Genomic DNA, 15,851 nt, shown 5'->3' with positions numbered 1-15,851 from the left:
CCGCTCCGGAGCCCTTCGCCTCGGTGGCCTGATCCTGCTTCATGAAAAGCCATTGAAGAGGAGCATTTGAGTTGGATAATAACTGTCTATTCATTCTTGCAACAGGGAATGTAGTTGTATGCACATATGTATTTTGATAATACAACAGGAGACAAAAAGGGATTTTTCTCTAAGGCTATGGCAAGCGGCAGTTCATCAGCAAGCAGGTGACTGGCAGTAGTGTCCACGTAGATGCCACGAGTGTTTATAAATGTGAAGGAGGCTTTTTTTGTTGTTGTTGTTTACAAAGATGCCTAGAGCTCCATTCTACATAAAGGCACTGCTACAGATGTCTGGGGATGGGCCTATGAGGTGGGAGCAGAATTGGTACTCTGTTTCTACATTTAAAACAAAAATGGCAAGAGAAGATAAAAAGTGAAAATTGTCCTTGTCATTTGCAATACACAGCTGTGCTCATACGCCTGACTAGTATGTGGTCCAAATTACCCTGAATAAAAGATGGAGTGTGCTGCTTGCCTGTGTAACAGTCACTGTCCTTGTTGTGGTTATAGCAGTGATTAAATTAATAGCAATAATTAATGATTAATAATTCATCATAGTTAATAGGTAGTAGAATGGTCAGCTATTATAGTAACCTCAGCTAAAATAGTGCTTAAGCTTAGGGAAAGGTGGTGCTAGCAATGAAAAGCAATTTGCATATTCAAGGTTGACAGTGTCAGGAAATATAATTACCATCAACTTGATTTGCAAGTGCAAACAGTGAACACCATCTGCTACTGGCAATATGTAACCAAAGGGCAAGAGGAGGCATGAGTCAAACTGATGGTACAGTAAAGGCTGAATAAATGGTTGTCAACCCCTTGCCCTAGGGGCCTTTTCTAGGTATCATGCAATACCTCCCACCACCTGCAGATTGTGCTGGTGTGCTTCTGGCTGTCATTTAGAAGAGGCCTATTGTAAGGATGATTTTCGTAGTCTTCTCAAAATAGCTGTACTAGGAAAAGGCATGCAAAGACATTATAGAATCATAGAATCATTTAGGTTGGAAAAGACCTTTAAGATCATCGAGTCCAACCGTTAACCTAGCACTGCCAAGTCCACCACTAAACCATGTCCCTAAGCACCACATCTGCATGTCTTTTAAATACCTCCAGGGATGGCAACTCAACCACTTCCTAACACTGATCCTGACCTGGGGACAGACTTCCCAGTTGACTTGTTACCAGGAACTTGCCTGTCAATCTGCACTCCTCGTTGGACCTGGCCACAATCATCAGGTCCACGCCGCTTCCTTTGCTCCGGAGCGGTAGGACTGGGCTCCAGCTGGCAATGCCCCTAGTCCCACAGCTCTATCACTGCTCATAGCTGGAGCTGCAGCTCAGTACTGGGAGGTACCTCCAGGCCAGACCTGGGTCGTCCCAGTACCAGCAGCAGCCATCAGGCACAGCCTCTTCCAGGCCGCAGGAGCTAAAGCCATGGTCTCAGCAGGGTTTCTTTTGCTTCGCATGTTCAAAGGAATTGGCATCTATGCCAAGGAGACAGATATGCAGACCTGCGTTTCAGCTTTGTGTGCAAAATAGATGATGTCTGCACAGACCCTTTCAGCAGATAGAGGTTGCCTCATGGAAGGACAGCCAGCCTTCTGTAGGAAAGTACCCCAAAGATCCCCATGTGTGGCTAGGTTTTCAATGGAGTCCTTGCCCTTGGCTTCCTGTTGATAGTGTATCACTACTGAAGACCAGTGAGCAGTTCAGCACGCCCATTAAAATGACAACTCTCCACTCTGGTTTCAAGCATTGTGGACACCAAAGCTGTTGAGACCATACAGTGGCTGGCTGGCTGCAAGACATGCAAGTATCATTCTGCCTCTGTATAAACTGAAGAACATGGCATGAAAAATAGCTTGCTATAAAAAATTAAACTGTATTATCCGTTACTGAAACAAGACCTCTAGTTTTAATATCATTGGAGGGCACCAAAGGCTACACATAGACATGTAGAATGTACTACTCACGTGGTCTTTTCCTTTTTTGTAGCTGTGATGCTTCAGAGCAGCTGGAGGGGTATAAACTACAGAACCAGGATCACTCTTGTTAGGAAACCTCATGCTGCAATGCCAGTATATAAGCCATAACTGTCCAGCATCGAGGCTTTCTCTGGTGATGGCAGACTCAGAAAGGAAAAGGTTTTTGCCCTGTATGTCTGGAACAGCCTCAGACTCCAATTTCTCCAACAATCTAATTTGACCTTTCAGCACTGAACCAAGACCGTTCATCTTTCTTCTTACTAATACCATGTAAGACATCAGGCATGTGAAAGAAATTGCTTAATTTGAAAGGATGGGAACAGAGGAACTATAATATGAGTAAAATTATATAATATGCTGAAAAGCAGACAATGGCTGGAGCTGAAAGAGTTGGAGAGAAAAGACCGGAGACTCTGTGTTGCATTGCAAAGGAGAACGCTGAAAGGAAAAGACACTGCCAATGCACAGGTAGACTGGCATACCATAAACAACTAGCTGGGTGTTATTTCCCAAAATATGGAAAATGAAGCTGCACCGTGTCTGGAAGAGGACTGCCTGACCCTATGCTCTGGAGCTGAATGTGTGATGGATATGGAAGAAACCAAAGCTTATGTTAGAGAAAGAGCTCCCTAAATAGGCATCGTTGAAGAGATGTGGTTTGGTAGTGGGAACCACCACTTCACGTACTACATTTGCTTGTTCAAAGTCTCATACATTTCAGCCTTGGTTAAGAAAGGCATTCTTTGTCTGATGCAGAGCCAAACCCCCTTTGTTCTAGAGGGCAAAGAACAATGGCAGTGGGGTGCAGGAACAAGCTGAAATTCCCTTGTTCATGGGCAATTTGCCTGTATTGCTTGCATTGTACAAACAAAATGAAAAAACCCAAAACCTCAACATGCACCAACTATGCACCAGTAGTACGTGATCAAGCAATAAGACACCAGGGAACTGGACTAAAGGCTTAGTCAGAGATTATGAAAGATAGACACCTGCAGAGAAGATCGATTCCCTGTTTTATAGAACAGGATACAGCTCTGTTTCAGGATAAATAGTGACCTTGTGTATCGTCATGTAATGTGGTAGCAGCACCACTTTCAGGGTAGCTGGGGCTGTTTCCAACAAGCAGCAAGAACCAGGTACCCACTTTTGAGAATAGGTTTTTCACTAGTGAACAAGAAAACAAACACATCAACTTCAAAGGTAATTAATTGACTAGACTTTCCTTTACCTGCTACCCCCATGTAACAGTTATGAACAACCTTCTGCCCAGACCACAAGAAGGATTGCTCAAAAATACAGGAAGAGTTTGGGAACTGATTATTAGCCATACCTCAACTCAAGTCCATGGTCTTAACACAATTGTGATTCAAGCCTCCCTGGAGGAAAAGGACACAGACGCATGCTGGCCTTTTGCCTGGCCTCCAGGACAAGCTGAAGATGCAGCTGTGAACAGAGCTGAAGTGAGCAGAGGAGAGCTCTGGAGAGTTCTATGGGCAGGGAAGGGGGTGGAAAGCAAAGTCAAGAAGGGGAACAATAAAACAGAGACGTGTACTAGATTACAAAGTTTATTAAATATCAAGTTGGAACAGAATATCTAGAATTAAATGCAGTGTATTAGCTTCACAAAAATGTATTAATACAAAAAGGAACAGAATGTCACAGCAGCATTCATTACTGTCCTCACTGCCTGTTAACTCAAGCCCTTGAATTAGTGGGTAAAACCCCCAAATTCTTCCAGTCTTAATTCATCTCAGTACAACCATTCTTACTTTTCCAGAATTGGGACTTTGTTCTATAATCTTCTGATCGCTAGTGACTTTTGCAGACACAAAAGACAACTGCAGATCTTCAGTAACAACGGGCAACTCCCTGAAATAAGTAAAACTGCTTGTTTTATTGACACAAACGTCCCACAACACTGGCCAACATCTGGGCCACAGCCACCTATCATCAGCTGCTAGCAGCAACAAAAAGATTGGCTATCCCTATCACACAGGTTTTGGAAAGTACCGAGGAGACTGAAGGTTGATATATTAACATTCCTTTTTTCCCCACATGAAGTGTTTCAGGTGCACCACAGGTGTTGACATAGGAACTGCAAATGTCTAAAGCTGCAGCAATTTTTAATACCAAAATCAACATGAATACCATGAGAGGCAATGGGCACAAACTGAAACACAGAAGGTTCCGTCTGAACATCAGGAAACACTTCTTTACTTTGAGGGTGACTGAGCACTAGCACAGAATGCCCATAGAAGCTATGGAGTCTCCATCCTTGCGAGATACTCAAAAGCCAACATGGTTCTGGGCAACCAGCTCTAGGTGGTTCTCCTTGAGCAGAGGGGTTGGACCAGATGACCTCCAGAGGTCCCTTCCAACCTCACCCATTCTATGGTTCTGTGATATAAAACAAAAATACCAAAAAGACCACAACTGTCTTGGCACTACTATACACTCACAGTATTTTTAAATCTAAGGCGCATAAAGTGACAGCAATGTAAAGTGCCCTATTCTCCAGCTTGAACACTGGTAAAACTTTCACTTTATCAGCAGAAATATTCACTGCATCAGGACTGAAGCAGCGGGCTCAAAGCACATAAAATAATGTCCTAAGCATTAAAATAAACACTGGAAACATTAAAAACACAAAGTGAAAGGATTAAACAGAACAAAGGGAATGCTTTTGTTAAACACAGAACATGAGTGGAGCAAAATAATGCATCTACCTTAATAAACATTTTGACAGTTCTGTCAAGCTCAAGAATCAAGATTAGTCAATCTGCTAGTCATAAAAAAATAGATATGGTTCTTATTGTGAATGCAAAATAAAGTAACTATGCATCAATAAACCAACAGGTAAGTGCAATGTGCTTGACATCCATTTAATAGACTTAGAATTTATATTCAGACTGCAATAAACACGTTTTCACATCTGAACTGTGTAATGGGAAACCATAGAAGTATTATGTAAACAAAATGATTTCCAGAGCCTTTCCCTAGCATTTTGTTCAAATCAGGTAATTTTTGGTTAAAACATCACGGTACTCCTGTATTGCCCTGCAAAGGGGATCCTGGTCAACATGGAAATTTTTTGAAGAACCATCAGTGGATACCATGGGAGAAGCTCCAGCAGATCCAGTTTCAAGTTCAGCAGTGGCTAGGGAGAAAAGAGGCAAAATTCCTGGTATTACTTTTACAGTAGACAGAACCAAATAAGTCACTGTAAAAGCATTTCGGGTAACTGGAGAGTCTACAATCCAGAAAGAGATTTAAAAACTTCCAGGGAACATAACAATGAAAGGGCTAGGCACAAAGGAAGAAACACATTTTTTCCACATTTGCTCATCAATCAACGGTATTTCTAAAGCTAGTGAAAGAAATTCCAGAGTCTATACACTGAACATCTTCAGGGAATCCACAAATGACTCCTGCTTACACTAGTGCTAAATTTAGCCCCCTGCAGACCTCTTGAACCTCAAGTGTCTCTTTTCCTTAAATGTTCAAACCAGTGATTTATTAGAATACTACTCCTAAAAACCAGCTTCTGCATTTGCTGTGACAAACTTTAAAAGAATCTCCCTGTGCAAACATAAGCACCTTTGCACCGCAGTCAGGCCAGGACAAGTCTCCCAGCCTGGCACCTTTTCTGAGGAACGTCTTTGTAACTCGCCCTGGCAAAACCTCTTTCCCCCATGAAACCGCATACTCAATGAAAGCAAATCCACCTTTGCCATCTTTCTCCAGCCACCTTTTTCAGACAAGGTCCCCAAACCAAACACACTCGATGACTCCTAGCAGATGTGCAATTACATTCAAAATGCACACGGATGCAATGCAATGGCTTTGTGTCTGTTCAGACACACGGAAAAAGCTATGAAGCAACAGCTGAACACTCTCTATATGATTAAAAGCATACAGGAACATAAGGAAATGCTCTCAGGGGCTACCTGCTTTGAAATAGCATTAGTCACTGCAAAGCAGTGACTCTGGAGGAACAATTATCATGAAATAGGTGGAATTCCAATTTGGACTCCTGGCCTCATGTTATAGAGCATGTTTTATGCTATGTATTGCAAGCAATCAACTCATCTTATGTTTGCCTAAACACTACTGAATGATCTTTTCCTAAAGAAAGGATATATTTTGTCATTGATCATACTCTTCTTGCTTATTCAAAAAAGACTACAACACATAAGCTACAAATACAAGCGATGAATAAGAGACATAGCAAAAATCAAGAACCAACAGCAGAGAATGTGTATGGTATGGTTTAGTGCTGAATGCAGTTGATGTACATGGAAGGAGAAGTGATGGCTAAAATCTATAAAAATCTTATCTCAGGGCTTCTTTTATGTTTGATGTTTGTGCTTGAGGATTAACTGTAGTGAAATGTGACTTCAGCTTAATCCATGTGTATCTGTGTGGGGGAAATGAGTTAGTTTTCAGGCAACTCCATAACATTCCATACAATATTTTGGTAAGCAGGAAGTTTTCACATTCAAGCCTAAACTGGAAAGCTAGCAGAAAAAACCCTATGCTTAGCACAGGAACTTAACAGCTTTCAAGCCATTATTTTTCAAGAGTTAGGAACAGTCATCTTCTTCCTTAAAAACACTCCTAACATAATGACACATTACCCTGTTCGAGTTCTTTAGTGATTTTTTCATCCAGTTCCCGCCGTACCTAGAGTTATACAGAAAATATACAGTTAATGTTTAACAGTTACATTTTTGTAATATTAAACTTCTAAAACATTCTTAAAACCCACACATAACGTGGTAAAACGTAAAAATATCATCCCAAATAGAAACATCTTGGTTTGGGGTTTGATTTTTAATACAGAGAAACTCTCGGTCAGCCAGGCTGTAGCATTCTCATTGCTGAGCAACTGTAGCACAAAACAATCTGTAACTCCCCAGCTGGATTATAACTGGGCATTTAAAAAAATACACAGGAAGAAAGCACAGTAGAGTTATTACAATGAAGGTATGGCTAAAGCCTATCATCAAATCCACGAGCAGAATGTCAGCTAAATGCTGAGATATGCACAAATGCCATCCATAGGGACAAATTCAGTTGAGGCTGGCGTCCACAACTTCCTAAGAGAAGAGGTGCAACAGCAGCTGCTGCAGGATTAACATATTCCATTATATAGAAAAAAACATGCACCAGTATTCTTTTCTCCACCTTAATATGGAAAATTGAAAGAGCTCCTACAGATCATCAAGATTTTTCTTTATTGTTATTGCAAATACCATGACACATATATAAAAATGTAAAAGCACACATAATTTTTTCTTGCAAACTTTGTACTAAGAAAAGATAGCAACAGCTACAGCTTCTACACAGTAAGTGCTGTGGCTTTTATTATGTTACCAATATCAGCTTGGATCACTAGAAAGGAGTACTTAACCCTTTGTCCCCTAGAAGGTGGTTATTGCTACCAATTAAGTTATTCTCACTTATGATTGACTTCAAAGTCTTCATAAGAAGAAATCAGATCTTTTGAAGTCATAGTCCAAGCTGTTGTTTACATTTGATTCTTGTGACTCCTACATTTTTTCCATCAAGTCTGTGACACATAGAAGTGAGTTTCAAAATAGATACCATACAACTTCCAGGCCTATGATGGCCACAAAGGTGCTGAAGGGCTTGGACCATGTGAGCTATGTGGAGAGGCTGAGAAAGCTGTGACTGTTTCTTTACTGGAGTACAGAAAGTTCAGGGGAAGCTTATCTATGTGTACAAATACCTGGTGGGGGCAGTAAAGAAGACAGAACCAGACTCTTCTCAGTGGTGCCAAGTAAAAGAACAAGAGGAATGGGCACAAATTGAAATAGAGGAAATTTCATCTTAACACAAGGAATTTTTTTTTTTTTTTTTTTTAAATTGTAAGTGTGGTCAAACACTGAAACAAGTTGCCTAGGAAAGGTTGTGGAGTGTCCATCCTTGGACACGTATAAAAACCTGGCTGGACATAACCGTGAGCACCTGCTATGGCTGACCCTGCTTTGAGCAGGGGTGAAGTTGGACTAGATGATCTTCAGAGGCCCCTTCTACCCTCACCCATTCTGTGATTCTCTGATTTTAGTACCAAATCCCTGAGGGAATAAGTACTTATTTTATGAAATGAGCAGGCTCACCTAGCAACATACCAACAAAGAGAAGAACTGAAACACTGTACAATGTACTCAACAGGCCATAGAGAGCAAAAGCTTCAGTAAGGGAAGCAGTCTGCAAACCCTTACAAGAGGAGCAGTAACAGGCAGTAACCCCAAGGGCCAAAGTAGTGGGGCTGTAAACCAGCAAAGTGGAGGGAAGGGCCCTCTCTCCAGGACTACAGGGATAGCTGTGACCAAATTCACCAGCTCTTCCAGGGGAAGAACCACCCACTGGTACTCCATTGGAATAGCCTGTGCCTTCACAGCTAGAAGAGAGGAGCACAGAGTTGAAAGAACAATGGAAAAGGACCCCTTAAATCCCCAAACCTCCAATTGTTTTCAAGCAGGTACAAGCAGCATCAAAATCCTGGGAAGCAGGGACCCCCTAACACATGAAGTGAGACATAGGTAACAGAAAAAAGCATGAAAACTAATGCCTAGACCAAAAGATGACCCAAAACCAGGACCAATCCTAAGCAAAGCAGTACTAGTTGAGGTGTTAGAAGAAACTACTTTCACTGGTTTCTGGAGCCTTCACAATGACCAGAAGGCCCAGAGGACCCTCTGCAACATGTGCAGATGAATCAAGGGAAGAAAAAGATCTTGTTTTCCTCTTACTGGTTCCATTAACATATTTGTGATTCTCATCCATGCCTGAGGAAAGAGGAATAGGTGGAAATCAAGCCGACACACTGATTTCTGAAAAGGGAATGAAAAGCCAGGCAAAATACACCCTTGAGGACTATAACTTGCCTCCACTGCTCACCTTCCCCCCAACCCCCTGGAAGAGGCATCACAGCTGACTATCCCAAACCTCCTGAGCAGTAAGGCAGTTCCATTATAACAGATGAAATCCATACTGTCATCTTACAGATGGTTAACTATCACAGAAGCCATAACATTACAAATACATAAAGCATGAAAGTACTCTGCAGTAGTCATTCTTTCACTTGGACAAACTAAGAAGTTCAAAATATTTGCAGTATTAGGAAAAATGTGAATGCATCAGTAAGTTTTAATCAAAACCTAACAGCATAAATAGACAAAACATTTCCAGTATAAAATACCACCCAACATTAAACAACACTGGCTACAAACCTTGTCATGTATCTGGCTGCAGAGAAGAGAGAGAAGAACAGATTTTTGATTAAGGAGCTGAAGAAGAAAGAAAAACGGCCTTAAGTTCAGAGGTCTTCAGTGACAAATAAGAACATGGCCTACATGTAAATGAAGCAAGTAAAAAAGCTAACAATACAGAGACTGCTACAATACAAGAGTGCAGAGGGAAAACAAAATCAGAAAAGGAACATAAATTGAGAGGGAGAGAGTAGGAAGCAGACATTCCCTTTCTCACATTATGTAGGAAAACTGGTTTCATAAATCCACTAATTCACACTGGTTGCAGCTAGGAGGTTCACTATTATTTTCCTATGTCAGGACACCCACATTCATTTTGACCAGTCTTTCGTACAGCTGCTAGGATTTAAGCTTGACATTTGTTAAACCTAACAACAGGACTCCAGTCCCAAAAACTCCTTGCAGCAGACACTCCTTGCCTTAGTCTACGGACTAAGGCAACAGTTCCCAAATTATGGTACACAGACCACTAGCAGTACCTCACATTTGTGTTTCATCTGCTTGGTTCAATTTAGTTCTGGATGGTGACATGCCAATTCATGAGCAGTTTGGGAGTCAGTAGACCAGATCATAAAAAGGCAGAAAGACCCTGTCAAAGATCTCTTTACTCCTGTAAAGGACAGGCAAGACACAACGCACATCATTCTTATGACACAAGTCCTACTATGAAACAAATTTCATCCAACCTCCTTCCAGAACATAATGAATTGCTAGTTGCTATAGTCGCTAGTTACTGTTTGTAATTACATGCACAGAATTTTTCATGTACTTGTAATTTATTCCTCATTACTGGAGCTCTAATAAAAATAAAAACAACCAAAAAAACCCAAAGACATTTGTATGTGATTGGCATTTTACTGGTTAATTACTTGTGTCAGTATGAACCATTTTATATTTTTCAAGATACTTTTGCACTTCCATTTCAAGGTTATTCATTTCTGTAGCATATATATTTGGTAAGGGGAAAGGGGCTATACTGTAATGGAACACGTTTCTTTGTGTTTTTTTAAGAATAAAATGCTCATTTTTTGCTGAGCCTGCAACATGACTATCTTCAAAATGTAAAGCTATATGCATAATCACTGACATTCACCTCTCATGTTAAGTAGTGGTTTAGGAAAACTGTGAAATCTTTTGAGCCTTTAAACTCCAAATTTCTTAATTATATCTAAAAGAAGTAACTGTATCACTTGCCAGAGGAGCACTTCTTCCTCTTGTTTGCAATCAGCACAATTTACCAATGTTTTTTCCAATAGCTGCATGGACAAAGAATTAATACCAGCATTCTGAATAATAGCAGTGTGAAGTATTTTCACCTCCTTGCCCCTGAAGCTATTTAAAAGCTTTTGCACAAACCAAATTTACATAAACATCCTCCTCTTAAGAATGGCATGTCCTCTACTTCAAATAGCCTTTCTCACCTTGAGGAAGCGACTCCAAGAAACACCAAATCTGCACAGAGAGCTTTGACTAAAAAAAGAAGTGCAAGACGACTACCTGAGGCACACTGCAATTTAAGCTCCTTAACTCCGTGTCATTATGAGTTCTAGTGGCAGGAGCACTTGTAATCTCCAGCCAAGAAGGCGCTGCTCAGCTTGAATTTAAAGGCGAGAGAAATTCTGTAGAAGGGAACCAGGTTACTGGAAAAAATCTGAGGCATAATTGAAGCAAACAGTGAAGTGAAGAAAAGGCTTAGAGTCAGAGAAACTCTTCTGTCTTTAAATAATCTGGTGAACAGGCAGAGTACTAAACAGTAAAACCAGCAAAGACTAAAACTGTCATCTCTGAATTCCTTCCTCATGCTCCAACTTGTCTACTGAATGACACAGGACTCCCGCAGAAATGACAGCACAGACTGTGCATCTGGTAATTTTGCATTTGGAAACTGATCGAGATTCACCACCCATTATTGTATGCGGAGGGATACATGCAGTTTTTTCCTTTTGTTACTTCCTGACTTAAAGCCTTATTTTCCAATTCAATCCTCTTTTTTTAGATGCACATCAGGAATTTTCTACTTTCAGTTCCTCAGAGATATGGTATGGCTTCAAACACTGTTAATGACATACTGCACCCAGCTGAGGAAACTTAAGCCAGCAGTTCTATGTGAAATACCCACTTAGATGCATGTTCTCTAGCAACTACTGCACCTCTGAGAACCCTGTTCCTTTTTTTTGAAGGGCTCTAAAAGAGAAGATCAGGTCTTAAGCCTTTCTTGAATACATTGAACATTAAGTGACTTGAGGCTACAGACAGTGCCATTACAATTGGTCTCAGTCATTCCCTAACTGGTGATTATAGGAAGAAATATCACGAAAGGATGTGCAGCTGGATTTAGTAACAGGGAAGATAAATTCACACCAGTATTCTAAGTCCCAGAGACCAGCCTTCTGCTTTGATTGAGGGAAAACAGGCATGCTAATATTTCCAGCTTTTTCTTAAGAGAACCTGGCAGAAATGGTAAGAAATGGGTAAGTTCTCTGAGGATTTAGCAATGGTTTTACTCACCTTCATTCAGGGAAGAAAACTTTAGAATTTAATACTATATTAGAATTAAAAGCTAATCCTGAGAAGACAAACTGTGTATATATACAGCCAATTACCCTCAGCTCCTCTGCTGACAACAAAGTAAAAGTCTCTGTAGGTTGTAAACAAGATCAGAGAGAACTTCAGGGGACTAAGTGCTACTAACAAAACTGCACTAGGAAGGAGAAATTTAGGTATATAAGAAAGCCTCCAAGCTAACAAACAGAAAACTCCACCTGACATCAGTAATTGGAGACTGGGAAAATGTCATACGTAAATGTTCAATTTCCTTGAGAGTCTGCTCAAGGCTGACGGGGTTTTTTTGGTTCTCTTTTGTTAAACCTTCTAAGTGCAGCTTCAAAAAACAGTACCAAAACCTAAAAGCATTCCCCAGCATGGCAATCCATCACAAAATGCGGGAGACATATGCTCTGAAAAGAAACCTTATGGCTGCTGTTGAATTCAGGATACTGAGTGAGAACAGTATCACCATTCTCAGATCTAATGCACACTTTCTTGGAATCAGCTCAAATGTTTTTCACAAGTAGATTTGGGAACCATTTTTCACAAAACATTGAAGCAGCCTATGTAACTATTTGAAATATATATATCTGCATATATTAGCAACTGGATAAAAACAACAAGCTATGAAATAGTCTTTTAAAATATTTAATTTCTGTAATATACTTAAGGGAAGCTATTAAACCAGTAAAAGTACCTATCCCGAGAATGACAAAACTTTGAGATGCCCAGAGAGTTCCAGTTTCTTCTGGAAAGTTAAAATAGAAAGGACTACCTGAAGAATGTTGCTGTAATTCGGTTAAGAAGCACTGAGTACTCCCACTTTCTTTTCCCTTCACTGTCTTTTTCCCTGTTTCTTCTTCTTCAAAAAAGGCACAACTGTTAGCTCTTTTCTTTTAAACTAGGGCAGCTTTTTTCCTAGAAGTGGGATGGTTTCCTCCTTTGCCTTTTTCTTCTTTCAAGATCTTGCCCCTATCTCTCTGACCTTTCTTGTTCCCTGCTCCCTACCCCTCTTTGTTCCCTTGTCCTAGCCTTCTCCTTATTTCACTTTTGCAGTGGGTCCCTGAATTTTGCCTCCTTTCTGCTGCTTGCATGCAGAACAGCCCTGCAGATGGTACGGTACTAATGGCCTCCTGAGTTCTTTCTGAAATGTATGTCCTCTGACCTGAAAAACACATTCATAGTGATACAGAAAAGTTCATCTCTGTAACTGGCACTGCTACGCATTACCTACACTGCTTTGTCTATGGGGTTTTTTTGCTTGTTTTGTTTTGTTTTTAAAACCAGGTGCAATATGTAGACACATTGTTTAAATGGGTTCTTTCCGATGTGGGTGGGACTACTGAACTGAGATGAACAAATACTTCTCACATTCATTCAACAACACAGTATGTGAGGGATAGAACACTGACTGAATAGAGAAGCTTGTCCGTGCTTCAATCCTATGCTAGGTGGGAAACCAATTACAACTATTGACACCTGGTTTCCAATCTCATGATAAAATGTTCACCATTCTGTGAGGGATGTGCTATCACACTGACTGCTAATTACAGGGCATACTTTGACCAGAGGTATTGCAGAGGTTGCAGCATTGCTGCAAAATTAGAAAGCTGTGAAGACTTCCTGAGGAGTAGTTAACTTTACCTTTTCATGTAATAACACGTAGCAGAAACTACAAAAACAAATGCCTCCTACGCATAGTATTCGTCCTGTACTGAAGTATAAAGTGAGAAGTTATGTGATCCTGTTTATATCATCCTATTTCTGAAGCATCCCTTTGTTGTTGGTATTAATGTACTAAAGCAAATTCCAGTGAAGAAACTGCTAGAATGAAGATCAGTGAAGAAGGAAAAGGTGTCTCAAAGATAGATGTCTGATGAGATTTTACACTCATCATAAAGTTAGCTGTTTTAAATAGATCATACATACGATACATTAAAATTTAATGAAGAGCTTAGCTGGGAACTTCCTATGCCACAGTATTCTTTATCACAGTTTCTCTTGTAAAAGAATGTAGTTACACAGTTCATTATTTAGTATTTTTTGGTCTTTGAGCACTCTTGGAAATTTGTACAACCCTGAGGACCAAAAGTCTTCATCCCTACCACATATAGTTGTGCACTGTTTTGATGATTAGCAGTTGTTTTGGCATATTAGACCATATGGTTTGGAACTATAAATGGATTCTAACTTTAGGCTAAAAAGCATAACCTTGCTTACGGATACTCTTTAGCAGTAGTTGAGAACAGTATTTCAAAATGCTTACCTTAGCCACATAGGCTTCAACCCTGTTTCTTGATGATAATGCATTCCCAGTTGGGCTTAGGAAGCTTCCTCCTAGACTTAGACTTCTGTTCAGTGCCAAATTGTTGCCAAGATGTCCCAGTTCAGTTGAATACAGAACTGGACTTGCAGCCAGACCTCCACTGACAATGCTGCTTGCAATTAAAGATTTGCTTCTATGGCGCTCCTGAAGGAGCTTAGCATTGGCTTCTGCTAGTCTTTCATTAGCTCTGAAACATTCAGAAGTATACAAAGAATTATCTTTGGTAGTAACACGTTCGCAAAGTTACCCTCCAGGTCTTTGACTATTATTCAACTTCTAAAAGTGGAAGCGATTAAGAGCATCCAAAACAAGAACATCATTTGATCTGAGGTTTTTTGGAGAACCTATTTCTAAGAAGTCACACTACTTGCAAGGACCAGCAAGAGTTACCAACACTTAGGACTTCTCAGCATTAGGGCTTCAAATGGCAATCTGAATGCCATGTGTATACATAGCTTCTTCTGAAAGGTACATCACCTGCATAAGAACTCTGGGCTACCCTCTCTTTCCCAAGGAAAGCTCAAACCTCAAACATACTGCTAAAATGGAAGCCAAAAAAAGATTTTTTTTTTTTTTTTTTTTTCTTTTTGCTTCAAAGAATCAAATTCGGTTCTCTGAAGGGCCTATCCTTATTCAAGCAGTAAAGGACATGAAATTTACCTTTCCTGCCATACACAGAATAAGAGGAGGAGATTATTAGAGATTGGCAAAAAGGCTGCCTGTTAAAACACAATCAAGTTAAAAAATACACTATTAATGCCATGATCAGTGGTGTTACTGCTGGAATACTAAAGAGAAATGAAGACAGTTCTAATGAAGGGCAAGGGTCTTAAGGTACTTTCCTCACAAATATGCATACATACATAATGCTGACCAGATATAGAAGAGGGATTTTAGACGGAAAATGCATGAGGAAAAAGTAGTATCTTATTACCATTCCAAAAAAGCATGGACTTACCTTTCCAATTTATTTGCTAGGCATCTTCTAATTTTTACTTCCTCCAGATACAGTTCTTTGTACCTTTCCACTTCTGCCTGTGTGGATTCTTTTTGAAAAATACTGTCTTGTTGGGTATTTTTTATCCTGTCCAATTCACATTCGAGATCTCTAATTCTGTGTTTTAGCTGGTTTCTCAGTGAAGCATGATGACTGGCTCTGATTTGTTCTAATCTGTCCTGGGAGGCTGCCTGTGTCTGAAGCAGATAATGCACTTTCAACCACTGCAAAGAAAAAAAGAGAACTCTCCCCACCAGTCAGTTGCACGTACCCAATTTCAAGAGCCCAGCTTTACTCAGTGAGGCAACTGTGCCTCCTCACTACCATCTGCAACCAAGGCAGAACCCTGGAACTACCACCTTAAATAATTCTTTTCATTCAGAAAGAACCACCCACTATTATTCATCAAAGCTACTAATGAAAGAACACCATCTCTGTAGGATAGGGCATATAGAAAAGGATTCCTCAAAGAAATTATGAGGATTCCTCACATCCACACCCCCCTTCCTCCCCCCCAGTTTTGGTGACTTCTTTTCTGAGCGCTTTCTCCTACACAATGACAAAGCAGGACCTGTATGTCTGGCCATGACAACTGTAAGTTGCAATACCCATTCAAGGATAAACAGCAAGAACAAGACCCACAGACAGTGATACCGC

The 15,851-nt window shown here is 40.4% G+C and overlaps 1 protein-coding gene across 1 annotated transcript in view; it reads right to left on the bottom strand.

The window, feature by feature from the left end:
- Window positions 1-4,438: 4,438 nt before the first annotated feature.
- Window positions 4,439-15,851, bottom strand: part of LOC104076921 (ankyrin repeat domain-containing protein 26-like) — a gene marked incomplete at its 5' end in the record, with an annotated part of 16,329 nt that continues 4,916 nt past the window's right edge. The window contains 4 exons of the mRNA XM_009577948.1: window positions 4,439-5,183; window positions 6,664-6,709; window positions 14,138-14,384; window positions 15,156-15,391. Coding sequence (XP_009576243.1) covers window positions 5,035-5,183; window positions 6,664-6,709; window positions 14,138-14,384; window positions 15,156-15,391 — 678 coding nt within the window. The remainder of the gene's footprint in view (window positions 5,184-6,663; window positions 6,710-14,137; window positions 14,385-15,155; window positions 15,392-15,851) is intronic.

This window comes from Fulmarus glacialis, unplaced genomic scaffold (genome assembly GCF_000690835.1).
Source record: "Fulmarus glacialis isolate BGI_N327 unplaced genomic scaffold, ASM69083v1 scaffold23135, whole genome shotgun sequence".
Taxonomy (NCBI): Eukaryota; Metazoa; Chordata; class Aves; order Procellariiformes; family Procellariidae; genus Fulmarus; species Fulmarus glacialis.
Note: the sequence above shows the minus strand (reverse complement) of the source record. Positions and strands in the feature narration are given on the sequence as shown.